The sequence below is a fragment of the Psammomys obesus genome, unplaced genomic scaffold (genome assembly GCF_907164565.1).
Source record: "Psammomys obesus unplaced genomic scaffold, mPsaObe1.curated_primary_1811, whole genome shotgun sequence".
Lineage (NCBI taxonomy): Eukaryota > Metazoa > Chordata > Mammalia > Rodentia > Muridae > Psammomys > Psammomys obesus.
The window spans coordinates 505,245-531,976 of NW_026585626.1; the positions used below are offsets into that span (position 1 = coordinate 505,245).

Genomic DNA, 26,732 nt, shown 5'->3' on the forward strand with positions numbered 1-26,732 from the left:
CTGTTAGCTGTAAAATTCTGATACGAAATATAATAATTCCATTAAATTCTATATTTTAGTATGTAGTAATGCACTTATTCTAACTGTAGATATTTGTAATGTTTCTAGGGCGACAGATAAAACAGCAGAGAATGTCTTGTTTTATCTTTCATTGTAGAAGGGGTGAGACAACTATATTAAAGAAATTTATGTCTGATTTTCTTTTTAAAACTATTATGTTGAAGCTGTGTGACACTTAAGTATCAAGTAATAGAGGCAAATCACTGCTTTTCTGTGGGTAAATATGTGGCAAGTGCAGCAGTAAACCATGAGATTTTAAGTGTTTCTAGTATATAAAATGTATACATGACAAAGACAGACATAAGTTTGACAGCTACAGAGAGAATAGGTCATGGATGTCTTTGGTGCCTGCAAGTCCTGTTTGCTGCACTTTTTCTCCACACACCAATGTAATGTCTACCATAAACTAAATGATCTATAATTAGGTTTTGAATGAAAATTAATTGAAATACTGTGTTACATCTACCACATTATATAACCGTTGACAAATTTTGTGGGAGTACGATACAGTCATATTAGCATTTTATCAGTGTAGAATGGGTTGGAGGGACTAAGACTGCTTGGTACTGCTAGCTCAGAGGCTTTGGAGTAAGAAGACTTACCCAGAACAACAGTAATTATAAAGATCAATGGCGTACTATCATGTGCAAGAGCAGAAAAGGGACGAAAGCTGAAACAGGACCAATATTGCAACTTTCCCCCCTACTCATCCATCGAAAGCTCCTGATTTTCTTCACACTTTTGAATGTATGCCTATTGTTTTTCTAAATTTTTCTAGGTCAGTTCTCATTTCCTTTTGGGAGTATCCATGCTTCACCATGTTGAGAGCTAAGAATCAGCTTTTTTTGTTATCACCCCACTATCTAAAGCAGCTAAAAGATCCATCATCCTCCACGTGGAAACGGCTCCTGCATCAGCAGAAACCCCTTCACCCAGAATGGGCTGTACTGGCCAAAAAGCAGCTGAAAGGCAAAAACCCAGAGGACCTCATATGGCGTACCCCAGAAGGGATCTCTATAAAGCCCTTATATTCCAGGGCAGACACAATGGACTTACCTGAAGAACTTCCAGGAGTGAAGCCATTCACACGAGGACCGTATCCTACCATGTATACCTATAGGCCATGGACCATCCGTCAGTATGCAGGCTTTAGTACTGTGGAAGAAAGCAATAAATTCTATAAGGACAATATTAAGGGTAAGATTTTAATGGGAGTCATGATGCTTACGATGACATGAAGCACTAATTCCTTTCTGCGAACATGATGTTGTGTGCTTAAATTTACTGTGAAACGAGTGCTTTTTAACTTCTGTGTGATCAAAAAGATGCCTCAGAGAGTGTAAAATTCTTGGAGATAAATCACACTTCTATATACATGGTAGAAAAGAAATGAGATGAAGAAAAGTGAGATGGAGATCGTCTTCAGAAAGCTTTTAATTAGCTTTGGTGAAATAAGAATTGGTAGGAGAGCTTAAATGATGCCAAATGCACTAGTAAGAAATAAGAAATTTTCATTAGAAAATTATATCTATGATTTTCTTTCTAATGTATAATAAAATCTTACTGTTTGAATGCTAAACTTTAAAAATTCTAGGATTATGTTGCTTAGGGAGGAATTGAAATCATATTTAGTATAGGCTATTTTAGTTATGTGAAAAATTTGCATGGGGCTGCACACTTAGCTGAGTGGTAGTGCATTTCTTAGTGTGTAGAAGGCCTTGAATTTAATTCCTAGTTCTATTAAAATCTTTTGGTGATGAAAATAATTTCTAAAATTCTATTCCAACAATATTTGATTATGTTATGATGGTAAAGAATTTTAAAAATGGTAAAAAAAAACATATGCATGCTAAGTTGTATTAAGAATATGTGATCAGCTAGATATTTTCATGAATTTTGAAAATATCTCAATAAAAAAACTTAATGAAAACAACCACAAAAATTATTTGATGCATGAATTTAAATAATCCCTGGGCTAGTATGAGATTTGATATTCTGTTGCTTCTCTTATTTCTTACAGCTCTAGCAGCTCAGTTTGTGTCTTAGCCTTCTAGAAACAGCTGATTCTTAGGAAGTCAAATGTTCTAAAAATTTGTTTCACATGAGCATGGATATATGCTGATAAGCATACTGTGATGAGATCCATCTGCTTCCAGTTACTACAGTCTGAGAATCTAACATACTCACGTTTTTCTTTATGTTCTTAGCTGGTCAGCAGGGGTTGTCTGTTGCCTTTGACCTGGCCACACATCGTGGTTACGATTCAGACAACCCTCGAGTTCGTGGAGATGTTGGAATGGCGGGAGTTGCTATTGACACTGTAGAAGACACCAAAATCCTATTTGATGGAATTCCTTTAGAAAAAATGTCCGTTTCCATGACCATGAATGGAGCAGTTATCCCAATCCTTGCGAATTTTATAGTAACTGGGGAAGAACAAGGTTGTCCGAAAGAGAAGCTCACTGGTACAATTCAGAATGATATCCTAAAGGAGTTTATGGTCAGAAATACATATATCTTTCCCCCAGAACCATCCATGAAAATTATTGCTGACATTTTCGAATACACAGCACAGGTATGTTTTCTCTCTACAGATTTACTGTAATCATTTGTAGGGATCTTCACGAAGTGCTACAAGTTACCTTGAATTTCATAACTGAGACTGAGTAAGTTACATTGTCAGCCCACCTTGTTATCTTTTAACGTTTCTGTCTTTTGTAGTAATTGTCTTCAGCCGTTACCAACACCTGCCTTTATCCTTAATTTTGCAGAACTGAAACTGTCTGTTCAACAGAAAATCCCATTCTCCCCTCCATTCCTGCTCTGGGATAAAGCCATTGTATTGCTATAAACATTTGTAAATTTGAATACTGCAGATTGCTCATATGAGTAGGATCATTCAGTATTTCTTTTTTGGGTAGGCCCATTTCATTTAATATAATATCACCCGCATTTGTCCATTTTATAACATACCAAAATTTCTTTCCTTTTTAAGGTTGAATAATATTCTATTATGCTTTTATTTCTATTATTTTAAAAGTCTATAAGTATACTCCTCTGTACAGCAAGGCCCCTGTTTCTTGGATTTGTGTGTAAATTCCAAAATACAGTCATTTTTCTCAATTCTATGTGATTCTATCCCCTTTCTGATTTTGTTATAAAGCATTTTCCACAAGGTTTGAGTTATAAATACTTGAGAATGTAAAATATAGAACTATATATATGCTATATGAATATACATATGCACGATATATAAAAATTGGTATATTTATTTTATACCGTATATAAATAATGCCAGCTAATTTTTTAAAGTGCTTAGTGTCTGATATAGATGAATCACTTTACTCTTAAAATAATACACGATATAATTATTACCTCTATGTTGTAGGAAATCAATGAATTAGCAAAGTTGAGAGACTTACCAGTTAAGGTTAAATATCATGGTTAAAATTTGAGTCCTCTGACATCGAGCCCATGTTTCGAAATTTTTTATGTTTAGTTCACCCAAATAGCATGATAGCTCTTTGATGCTCCAGAATATATTCAGTCAGGTTCTTGACAAACGTAAAATGTTAGAAAATAATGGTATGTGGTGTTCCTAGTGGTCACAGAAGAAAGAACCTGGAATATGCTTTGCATTAACTATCACAGTAAATCAAACTGAAATCATTAATTTTTTTTCCTGTTTTGCTTCAAAATATAACACTAATATCAAACCACTTTTGTTCATTGTGTACTTATTCATATTAGATACCTTCATTCAAATTAGAAAATAATGTAAGTAATATGAAATTTATGCATCTTCAACATATCAGGCAAAATTATAAGGTCTTTGTAAAGTCTTAGCTAGCTGAAAGGATAACTGATGCAGCTATTTTCTAGTGGAAAAAACAGACATAGCATCTTGAAGATGCTTTATAGGTCAGTCATTTAAATTTGGAGTGAATTTAATATAACAAATTAGTCTTTCTTTCAGTTAAGATTATAAACTACCAAGTTTATCTGAAATTGAACATCATTTAAAGATAATTACTTTTATAAAATAAGTTTAACAAAACCTTTTTATATTTTATTCTTTGCTGTTTTTATTATTTTATGTAGCACATGCCAAAATTTAATTCCATTTCGATTAGTGGGTACCATATGCAGGAAGCAGGAGCTGATGCGATTCTAGAACTGGCCTATACCATCGCGGATGGCTTGGAGTACTGCAGAACCGGACTCCAAGCTGGTCTCACAATTGATGAATTTGCACCAAGGTCAGTTGATTAAACTTAATGAATCTTTTCTCCATTAAAGACATGCATAGAACCATTTTCCACTTGTACAGCAAAATATACTGATAAAATAAACTTGTAGAGATAAATGCCATGATAGATTTAAATTGTCTTATAGTTTTCTAAGTGATACAAAGAAAATAAGATACTATTGTCTAGAGCCAAAAAAAAAAAAAAAAAAAAAAATCAATTTAATTTGACCATAATTCTCTGTTAATTGTAGTAATGCCATGTTTCTGGGGATTTACAGAACACATCATCACATACATGGGAGCTATATTAAGATATAAACATAAAATTAAGTTACTTTAATTTTTTTTCATTTAAACACATAGAAATCACCTCTTTTTTTTCTGTAATGCATAAATGTTTTAGGATGCAAAATACTATAAACTATATTGTCTCAAAATGAATTGTTAATAAAGTTGGATGAAAGAATATAGAAACATTTAAATGAAGTTTATGAAATATTTAAATTGGTCAAAAATCAATCCAGGTTTCATTCAGATCAGCAATTCTTGGCGAGCTTGTCCCTGAAGCTAGACTCACCTATGTGCTCTCAATTCAAATATGCAAAATATGGTTAGTGATGGTTTATTTATTCTGAGATATTGTACACTTATCATAGCAGCTTCCAAAATGTGGCCCAGTTACTCCTGGGAATTATGTAGATCTTCAAGGTCTACACTCTTCCCGAGTATTTTAATACTTTGCTTTCCATTTAAATTTTCATTTCCCCTGGAGTTTGTGTGTTTTTCTAAAGTTACATGGTGTGTTATATTCAAGTAGACTGAACATATATAAGGTTTTAAGATGCACATTAAAGAGATTTGAAAAAATGTAAAACTTGCAGAGGATCTGAGTTCAGTCCCTACAACCCATGTTTCAAAGATAGAGGCGTGCTTGTAATCCCAGTGCTGAGAAGGCACAGGCAGGTTCCTGGGGCTCACTGACCAGCTATCTCAGCTCATTTATGAGTTCTGTATCAGTAATTGGTCCCATCACAAAAATAAAGACAAGCAAAAAAAAAAAAAAAAAAAAAAGAAAAAGATTCCTCAGAAACACACTTTGAGCTGTCCTTTGGCCTCTACACACATATGCACACACAGGAACATGAAACAGACACCCTTCTAGTAAAAATATTTTAAAATAAAAAAATACTTCTTTTATGATAAGTTTTTATTCATAGAGGAATGTTACTCTTTATAAGATGTTATCAATGGAAAAAATTAGATAAATATATTGAAATAGGGAAAAATTCTTCACATTCTGCACAGATTTTAAGAATGAACATAGATCCTAGGCCCTCCATGCTTGAATACATTGGTTTTTCTAAACTGTGGAATCTTAAACCTCATTTGCTTTCTATGAGATTTTACAACCTTCTGGCTGTAAGAGGCAAATCAGTAATCTAAATATGTAAATCAGTTTAATCCACTATAGTTTGTGTGATAAAAGGGAATAGTTAGGCTAGGGACAAATTAGAGGAGAATGACTAAACTCAGTGCTCAATCGTCTTAAAACACACACAAAAGCAACCCTGTGCTACCCAAGCAAGCCTGTGATTCTGTGCTTTCTGTCACAACTCCCATATTGCAAAGTTGGCATTCCTGTTTTGTTTTTTTCCTTGTTAAAGAAATGGATCTTGAACTGGACATGTAGCTGAATAGTGGAAGCATATGCCTGGCAAGTGTAAGGTCCTAGGTTCATCTCAGCACTGGGAAAATAAAAGGTTGTTTGTTTCTGTGCCACTGGCATGGAGCTCAGCTTCTAGTTCGTGCCTCATAAGTACCAGAAAGCCACATCCCCAGCCTGAGAACCTGTTCTTATCTCAGCACACCAGAGGAAAGTCTTTTCAAAAGAAACTTACTTGTGAGGTAAAATATTCTTTGCAAAAGCAGATATGCACAGCCATTTCTGTGTTAAGCCTACAGTTACTTAGAAACGTGTGTTGCTTTTAAGTAAACTTATATTGTGTAATTCTCAAATCTGCACATACTTTCTTTTTCCCTAGTATGTGATGCAATTAGTTTACTTTCTGATTTGTATTTTAAAATTTCAGTGTGCTCTGGGCTTTGCTTTTTTAGGTTGTCTTTCTTTTGGGGAATTGGGATGAACTTCTACATGGAAATAGCAAAGATGCGAGCTGGGAGGAGACTCTGGGCTCACTTAATAGAAAAAATGTTCCAACCTAAAAACTCTAAATCTCTTCTTCTACGAGCACATTGTCAGACATCAGGGTGGTCACTCACTGAGCAGGTATGTATCTAGCTGAAACTAGAGAACTTAAGTAAAGAAAATGATCATTTCCTTCTAGGCAAGAGGTGCAGCCAGGAACCATAGTCAGCAGCCTGTTTGCTAATACCTAAAAGTCATAAATATCGTGAAGCATAAATGCACGCTTAGGTTTTGAGTTCACACGTATTGAATAGACTTAGCTCCCTCTGGTGGCTAACGCTAAAATCATTACTATCTTGCCTTGTGCACAATCCTGCATTTTAGTGTTTTGGGTTAGCATACAGAGTAGCAGGTCTGTTTTATTGTGTCATCTTCATACTTTGTTTTCTTTGTTCCCCTCCCCCTCACCACTCTCTTTCCCACTGGTTCCCTTTCTTTTCCTAGACAGTCCCCCGTTCAACTTTTATATCACACATATTTGGTTTTTATATGTCTCCTCTCTGTTGCTCACCAACCATAGAGACCTTCCTCTCTTTTCATGCATGGCCCTCTTTTAGTTTTGTGGTCTGCAAATACACTTGTAAATGCACACATATATGTTTTAAATCTTGGTTTTGTGGATAAGAGGGAAACACAAGATACTTGTCCTGCATCTGGATTGTTTTGCTTATTTTGCTACACCTGTTTCCCTGCAAGTCATGATTTCATTTTCTTTACAGCTGGGTAGGATTCTATTTTTATTTCTTACATTCTGTTTTCATATGTTTATATAGATCTAAGCTGATTGCATTTTATAACGATTGTGACTAGAGAATCAATAAATATGGATGTGTAAGTGTCTCTGCTATGCTGATTTAGAGTCCTGTGGGTGTAAACTCAAGAACCATATTGCTGGAACATATGGTAATGCTACTTCCAGGACTCTTAGAAATGGCACATTGATACCTATAGTGGCTACACAACACTTCACGCTTTCATCAATGGTGACTAAGGGCTCCTCTTCACTTCTTTGCTAACATTTGTTTTCTTGTCTTTTCTCCTTCCTTTTCTTCTTTCAATCTTTATCTATCTATCTATCATCTATCTATCTATCTATCATCTATCTATCTATCTATCTATCTATCTATCTATCTATCTATCTATCTATCTATCTTTATTTCCTTCTGATCCAAGGTCCTACTGTACACCACTGGCTGTTCTGGAACTCATTATGTAGACTAGGCTGTCCACTGCTTGCCTTTCCTTGCTTTCCGGGTGTTAGGATTAAAGGCACGCACTACCACAGCTTGTATCGTTTGTGTTCATGATGATAGCCATTCTGACTTGGATGAAATGGAATCTGTTTTGTTTTTTCTTAATAATTTATTCTTCTCTCATATATTACATCCTGACCACAGTTTCTCCCTGTTCCTCTCCTCCCAGTCCATTGTTCTCACCTTCTCTTCCCCCCCAGATCCACTCCTCCATTTACTGTCAGAAAAGAGCAGGTCTCTTAGGGATACCAACCAAACATGGCATTGACTAGGCACATAACCTCACATCAAGGCTGGATGAGGCCACCCAGTAGGAGGAAAAGGGTCTCCAAAGCAGTCAAAAGAGTCTTGAGACAGCTACCATTCCTCGGTGAGGAGTCTCACAAGAATACCAAGCTGCAGCACAACTATAACATATCCTCGGTCAGACCCATGCAGGCTCTATGTGTCAGTCTCTGTGAGCCCCTATGAGCCCAGGTTAGTTGATTCTGTCAGCCATGTTCTTGTGGTGTCCTTGACCCCTCTGGCTCCTATAATTCTTCCTCCCCCTTTCTGCAGGATTCACCAAGCTCTTCCTAATTTTTGGCTTTATTTTGGTTTTATTGGCTGGTTCAGGCTCCATATGAAATGGAATTTTAAAGCAGTTTTCATATGTACTTCCCTGATGGCTAAAGCTGTTTATCTGCTATTTTTATTTCTTCTTTTGAGATCTACCCTGTTCATTAGCCCGTTTGTTGGTTCAATGGTTTGGATTTGGGAGCCCAATTTTTGCAGTTTTTTTTTGTATATCTTAGGTGTTAATCTCCCATTTGGTGTGTAGTTGGCAGACTTTTTAATGTACCCATTCTGTAGCCAGGCTTCTCACTCTGCTGATTGTTTCTTTGTTATACAGAAGCATTTTAATTTCGTGAAATCTCATTTGTCAATTCTTGGGATTTACTGTGCTAATCCAGTAGAAAATTATTTACTGATGAAGAAGAAATAAAAACCATATTATAATGATTTTAAGAGATAGAGATCTTAGCATAAAACTACCTCTTTAACGTTTTATTTTACACACACAAAAACACACATATTGTGTTTTAAGCAAGCACACAGGTATTTAAAGACTATTATCATTTGAATAGTTTAATTTTATTCCACTAAAATTGTGTAGCAGTAGTCTTGTTTCTGTACACATTCATTTTATATGTTTACTTTACTGTGATTTTAAGTTGTATATCTTTTCTACTTTTAATACTGAATAACAATGAACAGGTTCTTTATGACTGGACATGTATATATTCTCAGGCTGGAAGGAACTTTTATAATTATATTTTAGTATACCGATTTTTACACTTAAAAAAGAAATCTATGAAAGTCCAGTAACTGGCCAACATCACAGTTAGAATATAATAAAGTGGAGTCCAATTTCCTGCCTAAGAGGTTACATTTAATTAATTATTTATTGAGTACACATCCTTGCCAGGAGACATTCTGAGGTATGCAAAATAATTAGGAGATAGTAAATTAGGAAAGAAAAATTCCTGTAATCCAAGAAAAACTATACTTGATGATATACTTATGGAACAGTATTTAAACAGTGTAAATGTGTTTGATATATCTGTGGAGTGTATGAGACAATGTTTTTATGCCTAAACCTGGACTCCTTGGCTCCAAATTCTTTTCTAGCTTACTGACTAATTTCCCTGAGTTTATTTGCTATGCTGACATCTGATGTCAAATCCATTCCCAAACTGCTTTTGACATTGGGGTAGTTTATATAGTTGTTGCTTAAAAATAATGTGTCTTATAGTTCCACTGTTGATGAGCCTTTTTCTTTGTTTTGATTTGGAATTTTTGGTCAAATGATTTAGGATCCTTACAATAACATTGTCCGCACTGCAGTCGAAGCAATGGCAGCTGTGTTTGGAGGAACACAGTCTTTGCATACGAATTCTTTTGATGAAGCTCTGGGTTTGCCAACTGTGAAAAGTGCTCGAATTGCCCGAAATACACAAATCATCATTCAAGAAGAATCTGGGATTCCCAAAGTGGCTGATCCTTGGGGAGGATCATACATGATGGAATCTCTCACAAATGATGTTTATGAAGCTGCTCTGAAGGTCAGTTTCTCTTCTTTACAACTTCAATTTTTATATTTTTTAATTTATAAATAATCATTTTTAGATTTATACTAAAACTATAAAATGTATATGAGAAAAGAGAAATTTATTGTTGACTATAGTCTTCACTACTGAAACATAATTTAAAAATATATTTCTTTTTCTATGATTGTATTTCATGATTAAAAGATAGCTACTATTAAAAAGTACATATACTTACATAGATGCATAGACACAGACAGATAGACACAGAGAGAGAGAGAGAGAGAGAGAGAAAGAGGGAGAGGAAGCACTCTTCCAGTTCTTATTTTCTATTCACTGGAGTAAGCTACACAGGTTTTTGTTGTTGTTTTTAATTATCTGTGTGTTTTAAGTCAAACACATCCTGTTTCTTCTGATTTTGTTGAATTTAAGTATTAGGCACAAAGCTTTAGGCATACTGTGTGCTGCTTTCCTGGTTGAGTAGTGTTTAGTATTTCAGCTGATTAATACCCCATCTTTCCTTTCCACCTTCCTACTAGTCCCCTTCCTACCAATATAATTATATCTCAGCTTCTCCATTTCTGTAGTATTCTTTTATTCTTATTTGATTTGAACTAGTTTCTCTCTAGGTTTTCTGATATTTGGGGAATAGAAAGCTCTTTTTGAAAAACTATTTAATATTCAGACATGCATGGAATCTGTTGGTCAAATCCACTCCCTTTTCTTTCTGTTTGAATTCTTCTCTGTAGAGGAATTATAATCCAGCAACATGGCTACTCTAGCACGGGATAACATTTAAAGTTCTAGGTCACTGTGAATATAGACACTTTCTTATTGTACACCTTTAATCCCTTTGGCTGGAAAACACACCTTTAATCCATCTAACAGGAATACAGACATGATAAACCTTTAATCCCTCTTGCTGGAATTTAGTACACACCTTTAATCCCAAACAATGATATCTAATTGAAGGGCAAAGTGAAAGATTTGACAGAATGAGTCAGAGATAGTATATGCCCAACTCTAGAGGACAGACAGTATAGTACAATGGGAGAGTACAGTACAGTAATACAGAAGAGTTCATGAAGACAATACAGTACAGTTTGGGAATATAGTACGGTTCTGTACATTTCAGTACAGTTAAGTTTGTAGAGTTCAGAGGCAGTTTTTCCATGTAGAACAATTCAGTGAGAAGTGGAGAGAAGCCAGTTTGAATCAGTCAGCTTGGATAGGAGTTTTGAGCCAGAACAGCTGAGTTGAACTTAAAAGCCAGAGTTTAGAAAGAACTAGAAAGTGTTAGCTTATTCAGCAGTAAATCTTGAAGGCTGTAAACATTCTAGGCCTAGGTTAGCAGATGAAGGCTGGAAGCTGAAGCCTTTAATTTTGAAGAACATTAGATTGAGGATAAGGAGGCTAGAAGCTTCCAGGCCAAGGCCAAGGGATAGTTAGATAGAAATGCTCAGGGCTCAGCCCAAGCAAGCCATGTATTCCTCAAGCGTGGGTATGGCTTTCATAAGAAATAAAAACAACACACTTCCCTTATCTACTTTTCCCTTCTAACTATATGTAAACTCTCTTAAAAAAATACATACTAAGTCCATTTTGTGCTGCCTGTCTCCACAGATGTGAGTCTGTCTACTGTCAGAACCCTCTTCCCTATAAAAATGTTCTCTCCTTCTCCTAGTAGACGTCAGTTGCCAAGAGCTCCTGAGATGGGGATGGAACTCGAACTCCTTCCCTATCCATACTAAAATTTTCACTGGCTTAATCTTGAGCAGCTCTTTTGACTTGCAGTCCAAGTCTGCTACTGTGAGTCCATGTGTGCAATTGGGCTGTCATGGCTGGCAAAACTTTTTTTCCCAGAAGTCACCTTCTCTGCCACTTAAGAGTCTTTCCATCTTCCCATTCACAATGATTACTTGAACCTTGGGGGAAGGGATGTGATATAAACGTCTCTTAGTCTTCAAGCATTCAAGCATTGACCCGTTGTTAATCTTGAAGCACTTCTCACAGAAGCTTCCTAGGAGATGAGTCATTTATAACTTCACATGTTTGAAAGTTTGTCCATTTTGCTCTTATTCCTGACTAGTGTGAGGATCAGAGGAAGCCTAGAGTGAATGTGTAAGGAGTGGATGAAATCCTTACCTCAGCTATGTCAAGTCAATGCCTCAGACCAAAGAACTGACACAGTCTTTCTCTGGTCCCTGGGCAGATATTGACAGTGTATGCAAAAACAGCAACTGCAGTTTCCTCTTCCTGGATTGACTGCAGTGTGAGGCTGCTGCTTAGTACAGACCTTACAAGGAGACTAGCTTATCCCTCTTCCTGTGCTGTACATAATAAAAAAACTCAAGTTTCTTGGCCATTGCTTACATCTGGTGCATCTTTCCATGAGGGAGCTTAGTAAGGTCTGTCTTATTTCAGCTTTGTTTATGTTCTATATCTATCTGTTGTTCTTAATATTGTGTCCTTATTCCCCATCCCCTACACCAGTCAAGTTCACAGAACTTTGCACATGAGCTGTAGCAGAGTTAGTTTGAAATTATTTTTATTCATAACTCTATGAGCAACTTTATTAATATTAGTCTGCTTTTCATTCTGAGTTTTCACTGTTGCCTCCAATATTTGTCATCAGAAATTTCATGCTATTTTATTCTAGATCTTTCTTTCCAAAAGCATCAAAATCTCTGATTTTTGTGTTGACACATATCTTGTATGTACAATTTTCTTATATTTTTTGGGGTTTTTGATGATGACATAAACACACACACACACACACACACACACACACACACACACATATATATATATATATGGGAGAGTCATATAGGACCCTTAAAACTTTATTTATGTAACCAAAAATAGAGCCTAAAGAATTGGAGCTATTATTACCTTTTTCCTACAAGAATTGACTGAGAAATTTCAGGTTATTCTAAATATACTTTAAAGGTTTTTTTTTTTTTTTTTTTTTTTTTTTCTTTTTAGATAGCTTTAAGCACATAAGTTCCAAATATTTCTCTTGTATTTACTTAATGATTTTCTTATAAAATAATAAGAGTTAGCTTGTAATTTGAATAGTATTAGGGAATATATAACATACATGGATAGTTTGAATGCTTTTATCTCTTAGTTTTGCTAATGTTTTCTTTTTGTCCCTCCTTCCCCTTTTGTTTACTTTTTTGGTTAGCTGATACATGAGGTTGAAGAAATGGGTGGAATGGCCAAAGCTGTAGCTGAAGGAATACCTAAACTTCGCATTGAAGAATGTGCTGCCCGAAGACAAGCTAGAATAGATTCTGGTAAGAGAGAATAGAAAAGTTTATATATGACATTCTATAATTAAGCAGGACTGTTAGTTTCTGTGTATGGATACCATGCAGAATTGGTACAAATACATTTAAAAATGAAACTAATGAAAAAATAGGGCTTCAGTAGAACATTTCTCATATCTTTATATCCAAATATATCCATATATCTGTATCTTAGATCTTTGCATTTTTGCAAGCACACAGGCAAGCATGTTTGTAACACATACGTGCATATATGAGTGGCTATTGCCATTGACTGTGTTAAGGAAGACATGCTTGGCAGTCTTTCTGCTCTACATGAAGGAATTCCCTCATTTTCTGGAGGTATTTTTTGGTAGTTATGTTTGAGGTGCTTGCTGTGTAGCTGGGGTTGCAGCTGTTATTGGGACAGAAATGAACTCTTGGGAGTATAGAGAGTCATTGCAGTCAAAGAGGAATTGAACAATTAAAGAAACAAAGTAATTATTGATGGTAGTAAGTGCTATGAAGGAAGTAAGGAGTGTAGCCTGGGATGCAAGAGTGGGGAGTTACCTTTTGATGAGAGAAAGTTTGTTCATAATACTGATTTATTATTGACAGATTTGAAAAGCATTTGTCTTTTTATTTAACAACACTGACTGTAGGAGAATTGTAGAAAGTACTGGAAAGCCATTGGGCATTGCTGCCTGCTTTGCTTTTTAAATCTGTCCTGGTAACTGATTGTCCTTGGTTTCTTGGGTTAAGAACTGAGAAAGTATGTAGCTCAGGAGAATAGTAAAGCCCTTCCTTGCAGAGAATCTGTCATGTAACTGTGTAACTGTTCTTCAGTTTCAGAATTATTTCAGAATTCATTGTGAGTTAAGAATGCTACTTAACAATATTAAACTTAGAAAAAAATGTGATGAGAGTATGAGAATAGAATTTTTCCTATTGAGAAATAGGAAACTGTTTATGAGTAAGTCCACATGTTTTCCTTTGGGAAATTTATAGGTTCTGAAGTAATTGTTGGAGTAAATAAGTATCAGTTGGAAAAAGAAGACTCTGTGGAAGTCCTGGCCATTGACAACACTTCAGTGCGCAAGAAGCAGATTGAGAAAATTAAGAAGGTATTACTGTTTCCTAAGGATGTCCTGGGCTCTGGGTTCTGAGTTATTATTATCATTCTATATAAAGTCTGTAACATCTACATGAGGTCAATATTATTTCTCTTGAAAAATTTTAAAGGGTAATTGGGAAACTTGCTTGGAATAAATAATTGGACAGTTATGACTCAGTCTATATCTCTTAAGACTTTAGAGCTGAAGTCACAAAGTACATGGTGGGGCTTCAGGTCAGTGTTTGAGTCAGGGCTTTCACTGTAATGATCCTTCACTGGACTATGGTTCATTTCCTTTCTGATACTTCAGATTATCTGTCTTTGCAAGCACCTTTATAAGCTTCAGTGTCTAGGAAGCTCTGTGCATTTGCTGAAGGTGTTCTGTATGTTCATCTTGGTGAGCACTATGTTTATGTTTCATTTCAGTATCTTTTAAAAATGTTATAATTATACAGAAATGGACAAAACATTTACTGTTGTCATATATATTCTACAGTCTGAGATTACCTGTTTTCTAGTCTCTAGCTTTTGTAATAATTATTTCTCAGGCAAGAAACAAAACCCTTTAATTTTTTTCTTCACTTACTTTTCCTGATTAAGAAACTGCTTTTTCTCCCTTAGTTCAAACATTCTATAAAAATCAAATAGACTTTTCTAGTTAGATAGCATGGAATTTTTTGCAGATATTGAATGATCTTTTTCCCACGTTCATCCTTGATTGAAATCAAGTATCACATTTTATCATTGAGATGTTCTGTTTAGCGAGTAGCCTTATGTCCTCTGCAGCCACAGGAGGCCAAGGATTTATTACAGCTGAAACCCTTGACACTACCTGTATACTATATCAACTATATACTGTCAAAACTTGGGACACTCTATTTACCGTAAGCTATTCTAAACCATATTTGGGGCAAGGAAACTCAGCTTCTAGAAAAATGGAAGGCTCTGCTGTAGCTTTTTAAAAACTTTAAACCTAGAATGACTTCTTAGGACCATGACCAAATCAAAATTCTTTCATCATAAAAAAATAACTTTTACCATAATTAAAATCAAGAAGTTTTTAAAATACATTTCTGCTATGGTACTTTGAGTTCTTCTGTGAATTTGAGGCGAGCCTACAGAGTGACTTCAAGGAAGCCAAGGCTACACAGAAAAACCCTGTCTTGAAAAACCAAAATAAAAAATAAAGAAATACTAGTGTTTTAGTGAATTTGGAAAGGTGTGCTTTTCAGGTCTTGTCTTAAATATTACCTTATCTAAGAAGCTAGTAGTAATTCCTGCCAGCTGCACTGCTCAGTGTTTTAATCTAATCTGCTTCTTTTTCTTCTGTTAAATTAGATACTTACTTGTTTATTTGCTTAGTGTTTTTTTCTTAAAAATCCAGGAGTAAAATAAAATGCCAGGAAGGCATGAGCATTGTTTTGTTTGTTGATATAATCAGTCACAGTGACTGTAGTACAGCTGCCATCAATTGCTGCTTAGATAATAGTTGCCCATTTTAATTGTAAAACTTTGTCCATGCTAATTATTGCGTGAGTTAAATAGCTTGGGATTCCATGAACTGAAGACTAATGCTGTTTTTAGATCATAATTGCTGAAAATATATATTAAGGATTGAATTGTTAAGCCATTCTGGATATAAGTACAGATCATACTTGCTGAAGTTCTTGTTTTCAACAACAATGACTCTGCATTCTTGTTATTACAACTTCTTTTTAATACTAAGATTTACTGAGTATTTGTTATGCCAGCATTTTCGTTAGACACACATTTTTCAACTTTAATTCTATTAAGATTTATATTATCATTATTATTATTGTTGTTGTTGTTGTTATTATTATTATTATTATTATTATTATTGTTATTATTATTATCAATCTAACCTAATAGGAAGTTGGTTTGGAGAGATGTCTGTATTTTTCTTGAGACTTGTCACATAGTGAATGTCAGGGGGAAGTTGGAAGTTGAACCGAGTATGAGCAGATTCTGTGCTTATTCTCTTCCTTTTAATACTAGTGTTTTTCCAACGTTTTTCAAAACCAAGTAAAGGGTACATTTTCCCATATTTCTAGATATGTGTAATGTGTGAATGTACCTGTTATAAAGATAAGTTTCAGCAAACAATACTTTTATAAACTACATTCCATGCCTTTAGATGTTTTCTGTTTTATTTAAATTCTATAAAAGAGGTTGCACAATTTTTTGTTGTTGTTTTATTTTATTTTATTTTATTTTTTATTTTATTATTCTATTATCTATCTATCTATCTATCTATCTATCTATCTATCTATCTATCTATCTATCTATTTATTTTTCCAGACAGGGTTTCTCTGTGTAACCTTGGCTGTCCTGGACACTCTTTGTAGGCCAGGCTGGCCTCGAACTCATGGAGCTCTACCTGCCTGTGCTTCCCAGAGTACTGGGATTACAGTTGTGCACCACCGCACCCAGCTACACAATTGTTAAATCTACACCATCACAGTGCAGTGTGTTAGAAGTCATAATTGAGAGGCACCACACTAACACACTATCCTTAGATGGAACATTCAGAGTTAAAACATGTAGCATAAAACAAAGAAAAATAGGTCTTTTCTCTTTGTAGAGAGTTTTGCATTGAGTTTTTCCTTGCGGTAATATACATTCTCTATTCTATCTGTGATAACAGATGTTATAATCTCAGTGGCATCCTGGGAAGTGTCAGAGTTTGGACTTTTTGCAGGAGGAGGTGCAGCTTGTGAGATGTGGGCTTGAGTAACGTTGATTGTACAAGTTGTTGATAGGGTAGAGTAAAGCTAGGACCTGAGGGGATGTGGTTTGAGCCATGGTTTCTATTCTCTTTCTCAGTCTCTTTCAGCCTCTGGCTCATTCTCTTGGACTTATTTTTAAATAAAAAGAATAGTGATATGTATTATAGCCAGTATGTTGTCAGTCATCTAAAGGACACGTCTGCATAGTTAAGCTCTGGTCTGGTCTTCCCGCTGCTAACTGAGTGTTCCTAGTCATCTCTCCTTAAAAGGCTCACCTATTTTCATTATGTTGTTGCTTCAGAAAAGTCTGGGTAACCATTGGGGAAGTTTCTACTCTGCTTGTTTCTGAGTTGTTGGCTTTGTACTAAATCAGAATTATTTTACATACTAAGCTGAACAAATGAACATAATTCTTAGGTTGAATATTATTGTCTTCTATTCCCCCCTCCCCTTTGAGGTCAAGATTATGGAAAATGGTTTATAAAGTATGTATCAGGGTTTAATCTCTTGGTACCTATTTTATTGTCTTTCCACATAAACTGTTCCTTCCCTTCTTTTTAAGATCAAATCCAGCCGGGATCAAGCTTTGGCTGAGCGGGCCCTCGAGGCACTTACCCAGTGTGCTGCCAGTGGAGACGGCAATATTTTGGGTCTTGCAGTGGATGCAGCTCGTGCAAGGTGAACATGGGGGAATTTGGAGATTTTCAAATAATGAAAGTTTGAGCAATTTAGCTTTTCAGAGTGTACTCAAATAAAACATTGTTTTTCTGTACTCTGTATAGAAAAGAACATAATAGAAAGAACATAATAGAAACTTTATATTAGTTTTTCTCAAGTTTCAGTACATTTGAAATATTAGTATACTTAAAGGGGTTTTAATAATTGTGCAATTCACTCTAGCTCAGAACAGTTGTCACTATTATATTGCATCAATTTCTTTCATTTGTTGGCAAGGTCATGTGTACAACCTTGGCAAACATAGTCTTTGAAGGAGAGGGGAAACTCTTAAACTGATAATTGTTGGAAAAAAATTAATGTCATCATGACTTTTGAGTCATTAATCGTTAAGCAACCAGAAATATACACAACCACCAACCCTAAGCTTTTCTCCTCTTGCTAAATAAGTCTAATGTAAGATAAAAATAGAGGGAAGGGTGAAAAGGCAGGGGGAAGGAATGGAGAGCACTTGTGAAAATGGATTTTATTTTCTTATTTTCTGTTTCACATCCTTTTCTTCTGTAACCTACCTGTTCTTCTTGAGTTCATCATTCTCCTTGAGTGAAACATACTGAAAAGTTTATTTCTAATCAGAAAATACCAGTGATACTTTTGCTCTGCTTGTTTGTATTGATATAAATGGGGTTTTGTTGAGCTGCCTTCAGATACTTACCTACTCCTAACTTTTAGGTAATTTACTCTTTTCTTTGTTTGTTCCTTTGTTTTGTTTTTCAAGATGTTTTTCTTTGTGTAGCCTTGTCTGTCCTGGACTCACTTTGTAGAACCAGGCCGAACTTGAACTCACAGAGATCCATGTGCCTGTCTCCCTGAGAGCTAGGATTACTGTCATGTGCCAGCCCACCCTGCTGTCAATTACTTTTTATTTTGGTGGACAGATATTATGAAGGGATTACAATCCAGAACAGCCCCAAGAATCACTTTTATATAAGTGTTCTCAGGAAAAATATTTTCATAGTATCTTTAAAAATCTTTGAATTTTTACAGCCTATTTTATTTATTAACAAAATATTCTAATTTTATTAATTATTGAGGTAAACATGAATGTATTTTCAACAAATTAATGCTCTTACTGGTACCTCCTTTTAATATTACAGATGCACAGTTGGAGAAATCACAGATGCTTTGAAAAAGATATTTGGTGAGCATAAAGCTAATGATCGCATGGTGAGTGGAGCATATCGGCAGGAGTTTGGAGAAAGTAAAGAGATAACATCTGCCATCAAGAGGTACTGTGTAAGCTTGAATGATTTCAGGTTTCATCTTCATGTTAATACCACTCCCTTGAGCCTGCTGATGGCTTAATGTCCTCGCTACTTGGGAAATAAATGAACTGACTTTTCTACTAGTCTGTTATTTTTATAAAACTAACAAATATTAAATATATTATACAGTTAATATGTGATTAATCTGTAATTTAAAATATTACATAATTTATCATTTTAACTGTAATTATAAATACACAGTCTTATAATTATAAATACACAGTCCTATGCTAGTATGTGAACCTTTGATATTTTGACCAACAATGGAGTGCATGTACAATCTCAAAAGATGATAATGGTGCTAATTCCTGTTTCCCAGTGGTATTACACCTAGTGATGTTGAAGCCGTGGTCACAGTCATGTGGTTATGATGCTGCTGCTGTACACCTGTGCTCTGCCAGTTACGCAGAAGTATCCACTTACCATCATGAACACTATGTAGTAATTAGTGATAATAAACAATGCTGTTACTCACTTGCTGTATTTTAAATTTTTTATTTTAGAATGTGGTAAAAAGGGATACTGCAAAATGGTATGCAGGCAGGAAGCAGCCTCACATGCTTTTTGCTTACTGCTTCTCAACTGCACCGTTTTCTCCTGAATCTGATGTGTTTTGTGTTTTTTCCAACACTTGTAGGAACAAAAATTTATAACATACACACACACACACATACACGCATACACGTGCATGCATACACATATTATAGAGCCCAGATGTGTAGTAGGCAGTACCACCAAGCTTATATATATTGTATAGTGTTTGTATGTTGCCACAGCCTCTTCACGATGTGTTTCTCTAAAGATATCCTTGTCTTCAATCATTCATGACCTAATGAATTATATATAATTATATGAAATATAGCATATACTGACTAATGAAAATTAAATATTAAATGAGTATTTATAATTATTAAATAAAATATTAACTAAAATAATAAATAATTATTAAGTAAAAAACAAAATTAAATATTAAAACTAATATTCACTTGGCAAAATGAATATTACTTTTTCCTTGCACCACAGTCTCCATTAGGAGTTTCTCATGTCAAATATTAATTTGTATAACTAATACTGACACTGCTTCGTATCCTCCAGGTGGAGAGCTTGCAGTGATGTTGCTATAGATTTTCATAACTTTCTTCACATGGTTTAGTTGCTTACGTAGTTAAAACTTAATTTTTCCATTTGGAAAATAAACAGCTGTTTGCTACCTGTACAAAAAGTAAAATCAGTCTTGATTGAGTTGACACTGAGGGCTAGTGCCACTGCCTGACATGAAGCTGCAATGATTTGTTTCTCAGGTGGAAAACTGCCTTCTGAGTGATTGGTGTTTGCAACTTGTGTAAGGCACATTCTTCCAAAAACCGTGTTAACACTTATGTACTCTGTAAATGTTAAATAGCCAAGGTAAAAGTCATCAAGAGAAACTTTTTTTAAATTAAATTTTATTTTTTTATATTAATTATAGTTTATTCACTTTATATCCCAGCTCTAGCTCTCTCCCTCATCCCCTTCCAATCCCACCCTCCTCCTCTCATCTCCTCCCAAGCCCCTGTCCAAGTCCACTGATAGGGGAGGTCCTCCTCCCCTTCCATCTGACCCTAGCTTATCAGGTCTCATCAGCACTGGCCACATTGTCTTCCTCTGTGGCCTGATAAGGCTGCTCCCCTCTCAGGGGGACTGATCAAAGAGCCCTCCACTGAATTTATGTCAGAGACAGCTCCTGTTCCCCTTACTAGGGAACCCACTTGTATTACTGTATTACTGAGCCGCAAAAGAAACTTTTTAAAAAGACAAAATTGACATACCGTTTTGTCATGGTTAGTATAATTTGTCATTTTATACATACACGCATTCTGATTGTGTGTCATCACAATGGGCCACGTTAAACGCTAATACTGGCCTCACAGGATGAGTGTGGTAGTGTTCCTTTCCTTTCTGTTTATGGAGCAGTTTGAGGAGCATTGGGTTAGCATTTCTTTGAAGGTTTGGTAGAACTTGGAAAAAAAAAATCAAAAGCTTTTTTTTTTTTTCTTTCTTTGGGAGATTTTGTTTTTGAGATGTACATAAGTGGATGTTCTTGAAAGATTTCTGAGGATAAATTTTTTTATATCTTATATTTGGACAGCTAATATTTAACTATTATTGCCTTTTAAAATGTTCGCAGAGTTGATAAGTTCAAGGAACGTGAAGGTCGCCGACCTCGTCTTCTTGTGGCAAAAATGGGGCAAGATGGCCATGACAGAGGAGCCAAGGTCATTGCTACAGGATTTGCTGATCTTGGTTTTGATGTGGATATAGGGCCTCTTTTTCAGGTATGTGCCACATTTAGAAAAAGTAAATCATAATAGCCAAGATGATGTTTTTAAGGTTATTTTTAAAAAGTCCGACAAATTCAGCATTTTCCAATATTTATAATCCATTTAATTTATGATAAAAATAAAGCAAAATTCATGTTAACTCAGATTCTTGTAAAAATAAATGTAAGTGCAGAATGAAATTTTTATGAGGCTTTGCAAAGTGAAGATTACTTTAAGAGATTTTATTATGTAGTCTTTGAGAGTTGATTGCTATTTTGTGGTTCGTGAAGATTACCTCGAAGAATCCTTGAGGAAATTTTTTTGTTCTGACTTAGACGTGATTGGTAAATTCCAGTCCCAGAAACAAATACAGGATTGGTGTTCATTTTATCAGTAACTTCAGTACTACTCAAAATCTGAAGGTAAGGAAATAGGAAGTGACAGTCAGGAAGAATCCCTCCTGTTGAGGGAAGTAGCCAGTGCTTCCTAGCAGGTCTTGCTTGTACCTTACCTGGGAAGAACCAGTGATCTGTCTCTGCTTTCCATGTGCCTAGACTCCCCGTGAAGTGGCACAGCAGGCTGTGGACGCAGATGTGCATGCTGTGGGTGTCAGCACACTTGCCGCTGGTCACAAAACCCTCGTTCCTGAGCTTATCAAAGAACTGACTGCCCTGGGACGCCCAGATATCCTCGTCATGTGTGGGGGCGTGATTCCACCACAGGTATTTTCTTCTCCATACTTTTCTGCACATGTGTACGTGTACATGTGCACACACACACATATGTGGTGTATTGGGGTTACGTAGAGGAGCGGGGATGACTCAGAATCAGCTGATTCACCGAAAGGCCCCGTCCACACTGGAGAAGTCTGCTCTCTGCAGGACGTGGGCAGCTCACTAGGTCAGAAAAATCTCCCTTCATAGCTCTGTTGGTCAGGCTCCAGCAGTTGCTCACTTATTCTGTAATCATGGGGTGGGGTCCTTGTGAATCTTGAAAGTTTCACCTATCATAGACTTGCAAATTTGTTTTCTTCCTGAGACTCAGGAAGATTCCTGCCTTTTTCTTGAAGGACGATTTCAGTAATTCAGAGGAAACTGCTGTGTAAAAAGCACACAAACCTTGCCACCTGCCCCCCCCATGTGTATGCCTAAGTATATGAGATTAGATATAATGTGGGACTACAACTCACATAGATAGATAGATAGATAGATAGATAGATAGATAGATAGATAGATAGATAGATAGATAGATAGATAGATAGAAAGAAAGAATATGGGACTAACAATGCACACACACAGTCAGACAGACAGACATGTTTCTAAGGATGAGTTTGTTTTAGATGTACAGGCCAATTATATCCCAGTGATTTCTCTTAGTAAATTTATTCATGTCATTTTCATAGTTACATTTTGAAGCATGAATTTTTAGGTCCTAGTATGTGGAGGACATTGTAAAATACCTTTTTATTTAAAAATAGTTTTAAATTAATACCTAAGGTGCAAAAATAAAAAACAGCATAAACATCATCTGTGTGCCCTTTGCCCATAATCAGGTATTGCTAACTTTTAATCCACCCACTAAGGTGCATTTTACAAATCCTATGTAAGATTTAGCTTAGTCAGACCTTCTTTTGGTTACAGAATTTCAGAGTACCCCATAGTTCTGCCATGTCTATACCCCATCCCAAGTCAGATGTCAGGATAATGCCATGGAACATTATGCATTATTGGAAAAGAAGATAGCTTGCCAATCAGCCTGTTCTCAACTTGGAGATAATTGTTACCAAGTGTTCCAATTCTTCTTACAAGTGCTCTGAAAACATGTAGCACCTGCTTTCTCAGTGATGTGTTTTCAGTGTGTATAGATTCGGTGTTGGGGATACAAAGTAGGGGCATGGTCTCCTCTCTCAGAAATACAGGGGAGAAGGACACAGGTTCAGGAGTACATGTTAAATGCTATTTCAAAAATCTTAGTGTTGTTAGAATTCTGCCAAGGTAGGAAGAGGCACATAGTGGATAATCAGTGTGACTTGTAATTTATTGTCTAATTTTGATTATTTGAAAATGCAGAAAAGACTAGTGTTGCAACAGTTAAACACAGACCAGACCACCTTCCCATACGGTATGGGTCAAGGCTCACAGTGTTAGAGCCAAACATGTTCTGATGCTAACTCAGCCTAAAGCCTGTGGCAGGACTCGAGCCCTGGGAATCCTTACACTAAAACACGAGCTGTCACTAAATCAAGCTAAGGACTGTGGCAGCAGAACAGAAAAACAACTGGTCTTCCTGGACCAAAGTGATTTATCATGAGGTCAGATTCAAAGTACCACTATTCACCAGTGACTGATACATATCTACATATCAGAGACATATCATGATACTTAGTTTAACACAGAATGACAAGCAGTAAAGACTTAGAGAGAAAATTAGGTTTTTAAGTGCAGTTCCTTCATTAGGACTACATAGCTTTGGATCACAAACAGTACTGGGCAGAATTCTGGTTTAGACTTGGGGTGTGAGCACAGTGCTGCTAGTTATCAGCTGCTTCAGTCAAGGAAGGTTTTCGTATAAGCTCCACATGCAAACAGTGTCCAGCTGAGAAAGTTTCAGATGTTGGAGAAGAAAGGAAAAGCTTTACATTGACACAGTAGAAAGGAAAAGGTGTACACACACACACACATACACACACACACACATACACATGCATGTCTCTATTAATCAAGCAAATTTATTCAACAGGATTATGACTTTCTGTATGAAGTTGGTGTTTCTAATGTATTTGGTCCTGGAACCCGGATTCCCAAGGCTGCCGTTCAGGTGCTTGATGACATTGAGAAGTGTTTGGCAGAGAAGCAGCAATCTGCGTAACACCTGGATCTTTAGTTATACTCGAAGAGAGTAGTAAAACTATGTCTTCTGGTAATTCAAACACCTGTTAATGTGTTTGCTTTGGAAGCCTTTCATTAAAAGGCAGTGATTATAAATGTGCAGTCATGCTAATACACATATTTAGAGAGCCTGAGTTAAAATATGAAAATCTCTGAAAATCATCTAACCAAGTATTTCCAAAGTACATTATTTCAGAAAATTAAAATGGTGTACTGCTTAGAGATAATAATACAATTATTTTTAAATAACTTGTGTTTTGTGTTGCTTTGTTTTGAGACAGGGTCTCACTCTGTAGCTCTGGCTGTCTTGGAACTCACTCTGTAGACTAAGCTGGTCTCAAACTCACAGAGATATACCTGCCTCTGCCTCCCAAGTGCTGGTATTAAAGGTATGAGCCACCATGTCTGGCAAATAATTAAACTTTACATTTAAATAATTCACAGCTTGGGCTGGAGAGATGGCTCAGAGTTTAAGAGCACTGGCTATTCTTCCAAAGGTCCTGAGTTCAATTCCCAGCAACCCACATGGTGGCTCACAACCATCTATGACGATATCTGGTGCCCTCTGCTGCCCTGCCAGCACACATGCAGGCAGAATACTGTATAAATAATAAATAAATTTAAAAAAATCACAGCTGGGATACAAAGTGATTAAAATGTAATTAATAAAAATAAAATGAAAATTAAAAATATTCCTTGTGGAACTCCTGTCCCCTTTAGGTTTTTCTATCTGACATAAACTCAGTGGCTGACTCTTTGATCACCAGGCCACAGAGGAAGACAATGCAGCCAGTCCTGTTGAGACCTGATAAGCTAAGGTCAGATGGAAGGGAAGGAAGACCTCCCATATCAGTGGACTTGGAGAGGGGCATGGGAGGAGATGAGGGAGAGAGACTGGGATTGGGAGGGAATGAGGAAAGGGGCTACAGCTGGGATACAAAGTGAATAAACTGTAATTAATATTAAAAAACAAAATTAAAATTAAAAAAATTGATTACTTCAATTTAGTGTTGATTTGAGTACTAGAAACTCAAGTTTCTGTGTTAATGTATTAATAAAATAATGGAATTTATATTAGAAGAAATTGTGGAGGAAATTTGTGGATGGAAATAGATTGAGGTTATGATCCTCAGTCAGATCTACCATTGCTTGAATAAAAGTATTGCGTCATCCCCTGCACAATGTAATAGGGTACACAAGCAGTTATGCCTTCCACGATTGCTTCAGTTCCTTCTTAGCATGAGAATAATATTATTAATGTCAGGCCTGGCTCAAAACTCCAGAAAAGATGTTTGTGAACATTTCCTTAAAGGAAGTGCTGATGGTCATGTGAATTCTTCTAGCATGGCGATCTAAATCTATTATATAAAATAAGTGAGTTTTCATATCTAGAAACATGATGATTTCTATAGATTTTTTTATTAAAGATAAGTTACAAAAATAAAAATAGTCCAAAGAACCCTTATATATTCATTTATTGAAGGAAGAGAATCATTGTTTGTTAACATGGGGTATTCAACAAAGGTGAACTGTGTAACAAAGGTTCTTTTGTAAACTTCTGTATTACAGATAGTGTGGAGGGCATAATCATGTACTGCTGTAGAATTAATAAACTACACTATGGGCTGGAGAGATGGCTCAGAGGTTTAGAGCACTGGCCGCTCTTCCAGAAGTCCTAAGTTCAATTCCCAACAATCGCATGGTGGCTCACAACCATCTATAATGAGGTCAGTGCTGTTCTCCGTTATACAGTCATACATGCAGGCAGAACACTGCATACATAATAAATAAATCTAAAAAAAATAAACTACACTATAATACATTTTAGTTTTCATAACATGAATTTCGGGAGAGCATCATGATTATTCTCATTTGAAAGACTTCAAGGTCAGCAATATATTCTTTGTGTCATTTTGTGTACTTTTTAATAAAATACATATTCAATAAATATGTTGTTCCTGTGATGTGTTCTGTTATATGCTGGATGGCATGGCATGACATGTTTTGCTATTTATAATTTCTGACATTTATTTTTGAATACCACTTTGAGAAGAATAGTCATCAAAAGATACTAGATTTTATGTTTATCTTTTTTTTTTTTTACCTGAACTCCAGTAGTAAACCCAGTAGTAAAAAATTTCACCATTTGCAAATTCCCTGAAATACCCAGAAGCCTAATCCACAGTTGATAAATTTGGCCTTAGTATAGATTAAGTGTTTATCATTATATGTAGAAAATGCTGATATTTAAACATTTTACTATTCATTTGTTTCAGAAAATTCCAAAGGAAATACAATTCTGTCTAATTTCTCTGCTTTTGGATCAAAGCCTTTGTGTTCGCCAAAAGAACTTTTGGAATTGGACAATGACAGAGTGTGAAAAGAAAGTAAATGTTCCACAGTCACCACATATTACAAAACAGGAAAAGATTAGGACAGCATACATGGTGGTTTGAATATATATACTTCATGTGCTTGAATGCTTGGCCCATAGGGAATGGCAATATCAGGAGGTGTGACCTTGTGTACATAAAATAAGTGAGTTTTCAGATCTAGAAA

The 26,732-nt window shown here is 35.8% G+C and overlaps 1 protein-coding gene across 3 annotated transcripts in view; it reads left to right on the plus strand.

Annotated features, from left to right (window-relative positions):
* Mmut (methylmalonyl-CoA mutase) overlaps positions 1-26,137 on the plus strand; it is a 28,594-nt gene extending 2,457 nt beyond the window's left edge. For all 3 annotated transcript variants that reach the window (XM_055612153.1, XM_055612145.1, XM_055612162.1), the window contains exons 2-13: positions 839-1,257; positions 2,268-2,635; positions 4,162-4,319; positions 6,425-6,596; positions 9,625-9,873; positions 13,043-13,154; positions 14,133-14,248; positions 17,548-17,663; positions 18,818-18,949; positions 21,153-21,300; positions 21,840-22,007; positions 24,025-26,137. In XM_055612153.1, the coding sequence (XP_055468128.1) occupies positions 879-1,257; positions 2,268-2,635; positions 4,162-4,319; positions 6,425-6,596; positions 9,625-9,873; positions 13,043-13,154; positions 14,133-14,248; positions 17,548-17,663; positions 18,818-18,949; positions 21,153-21,300; positions 21,840-22,007; positions 24,025-24,153 (2,247 nt within the window). In that variant the 5' untranslated portion in view covers positions 839-878 and the 3' untranslated portion in view covers positions 24,154-26,137. The remainder of the gene's footprint in view (positions 1-838; positions 1,258-2,267; positions 2,636-4,161; positions 4,320-6,424; positions 6,597-9,624; positions 9,874-13,042; positions 13,155-14,132; positions 14,249-17,547; positions 17,664-18,817; positions 18,950-21,152; positions 21,301-21,839; positions 22,008-24,024) is intronic.
* Positions 26,138-26,732: the final 595 nt, after the last annotated feature.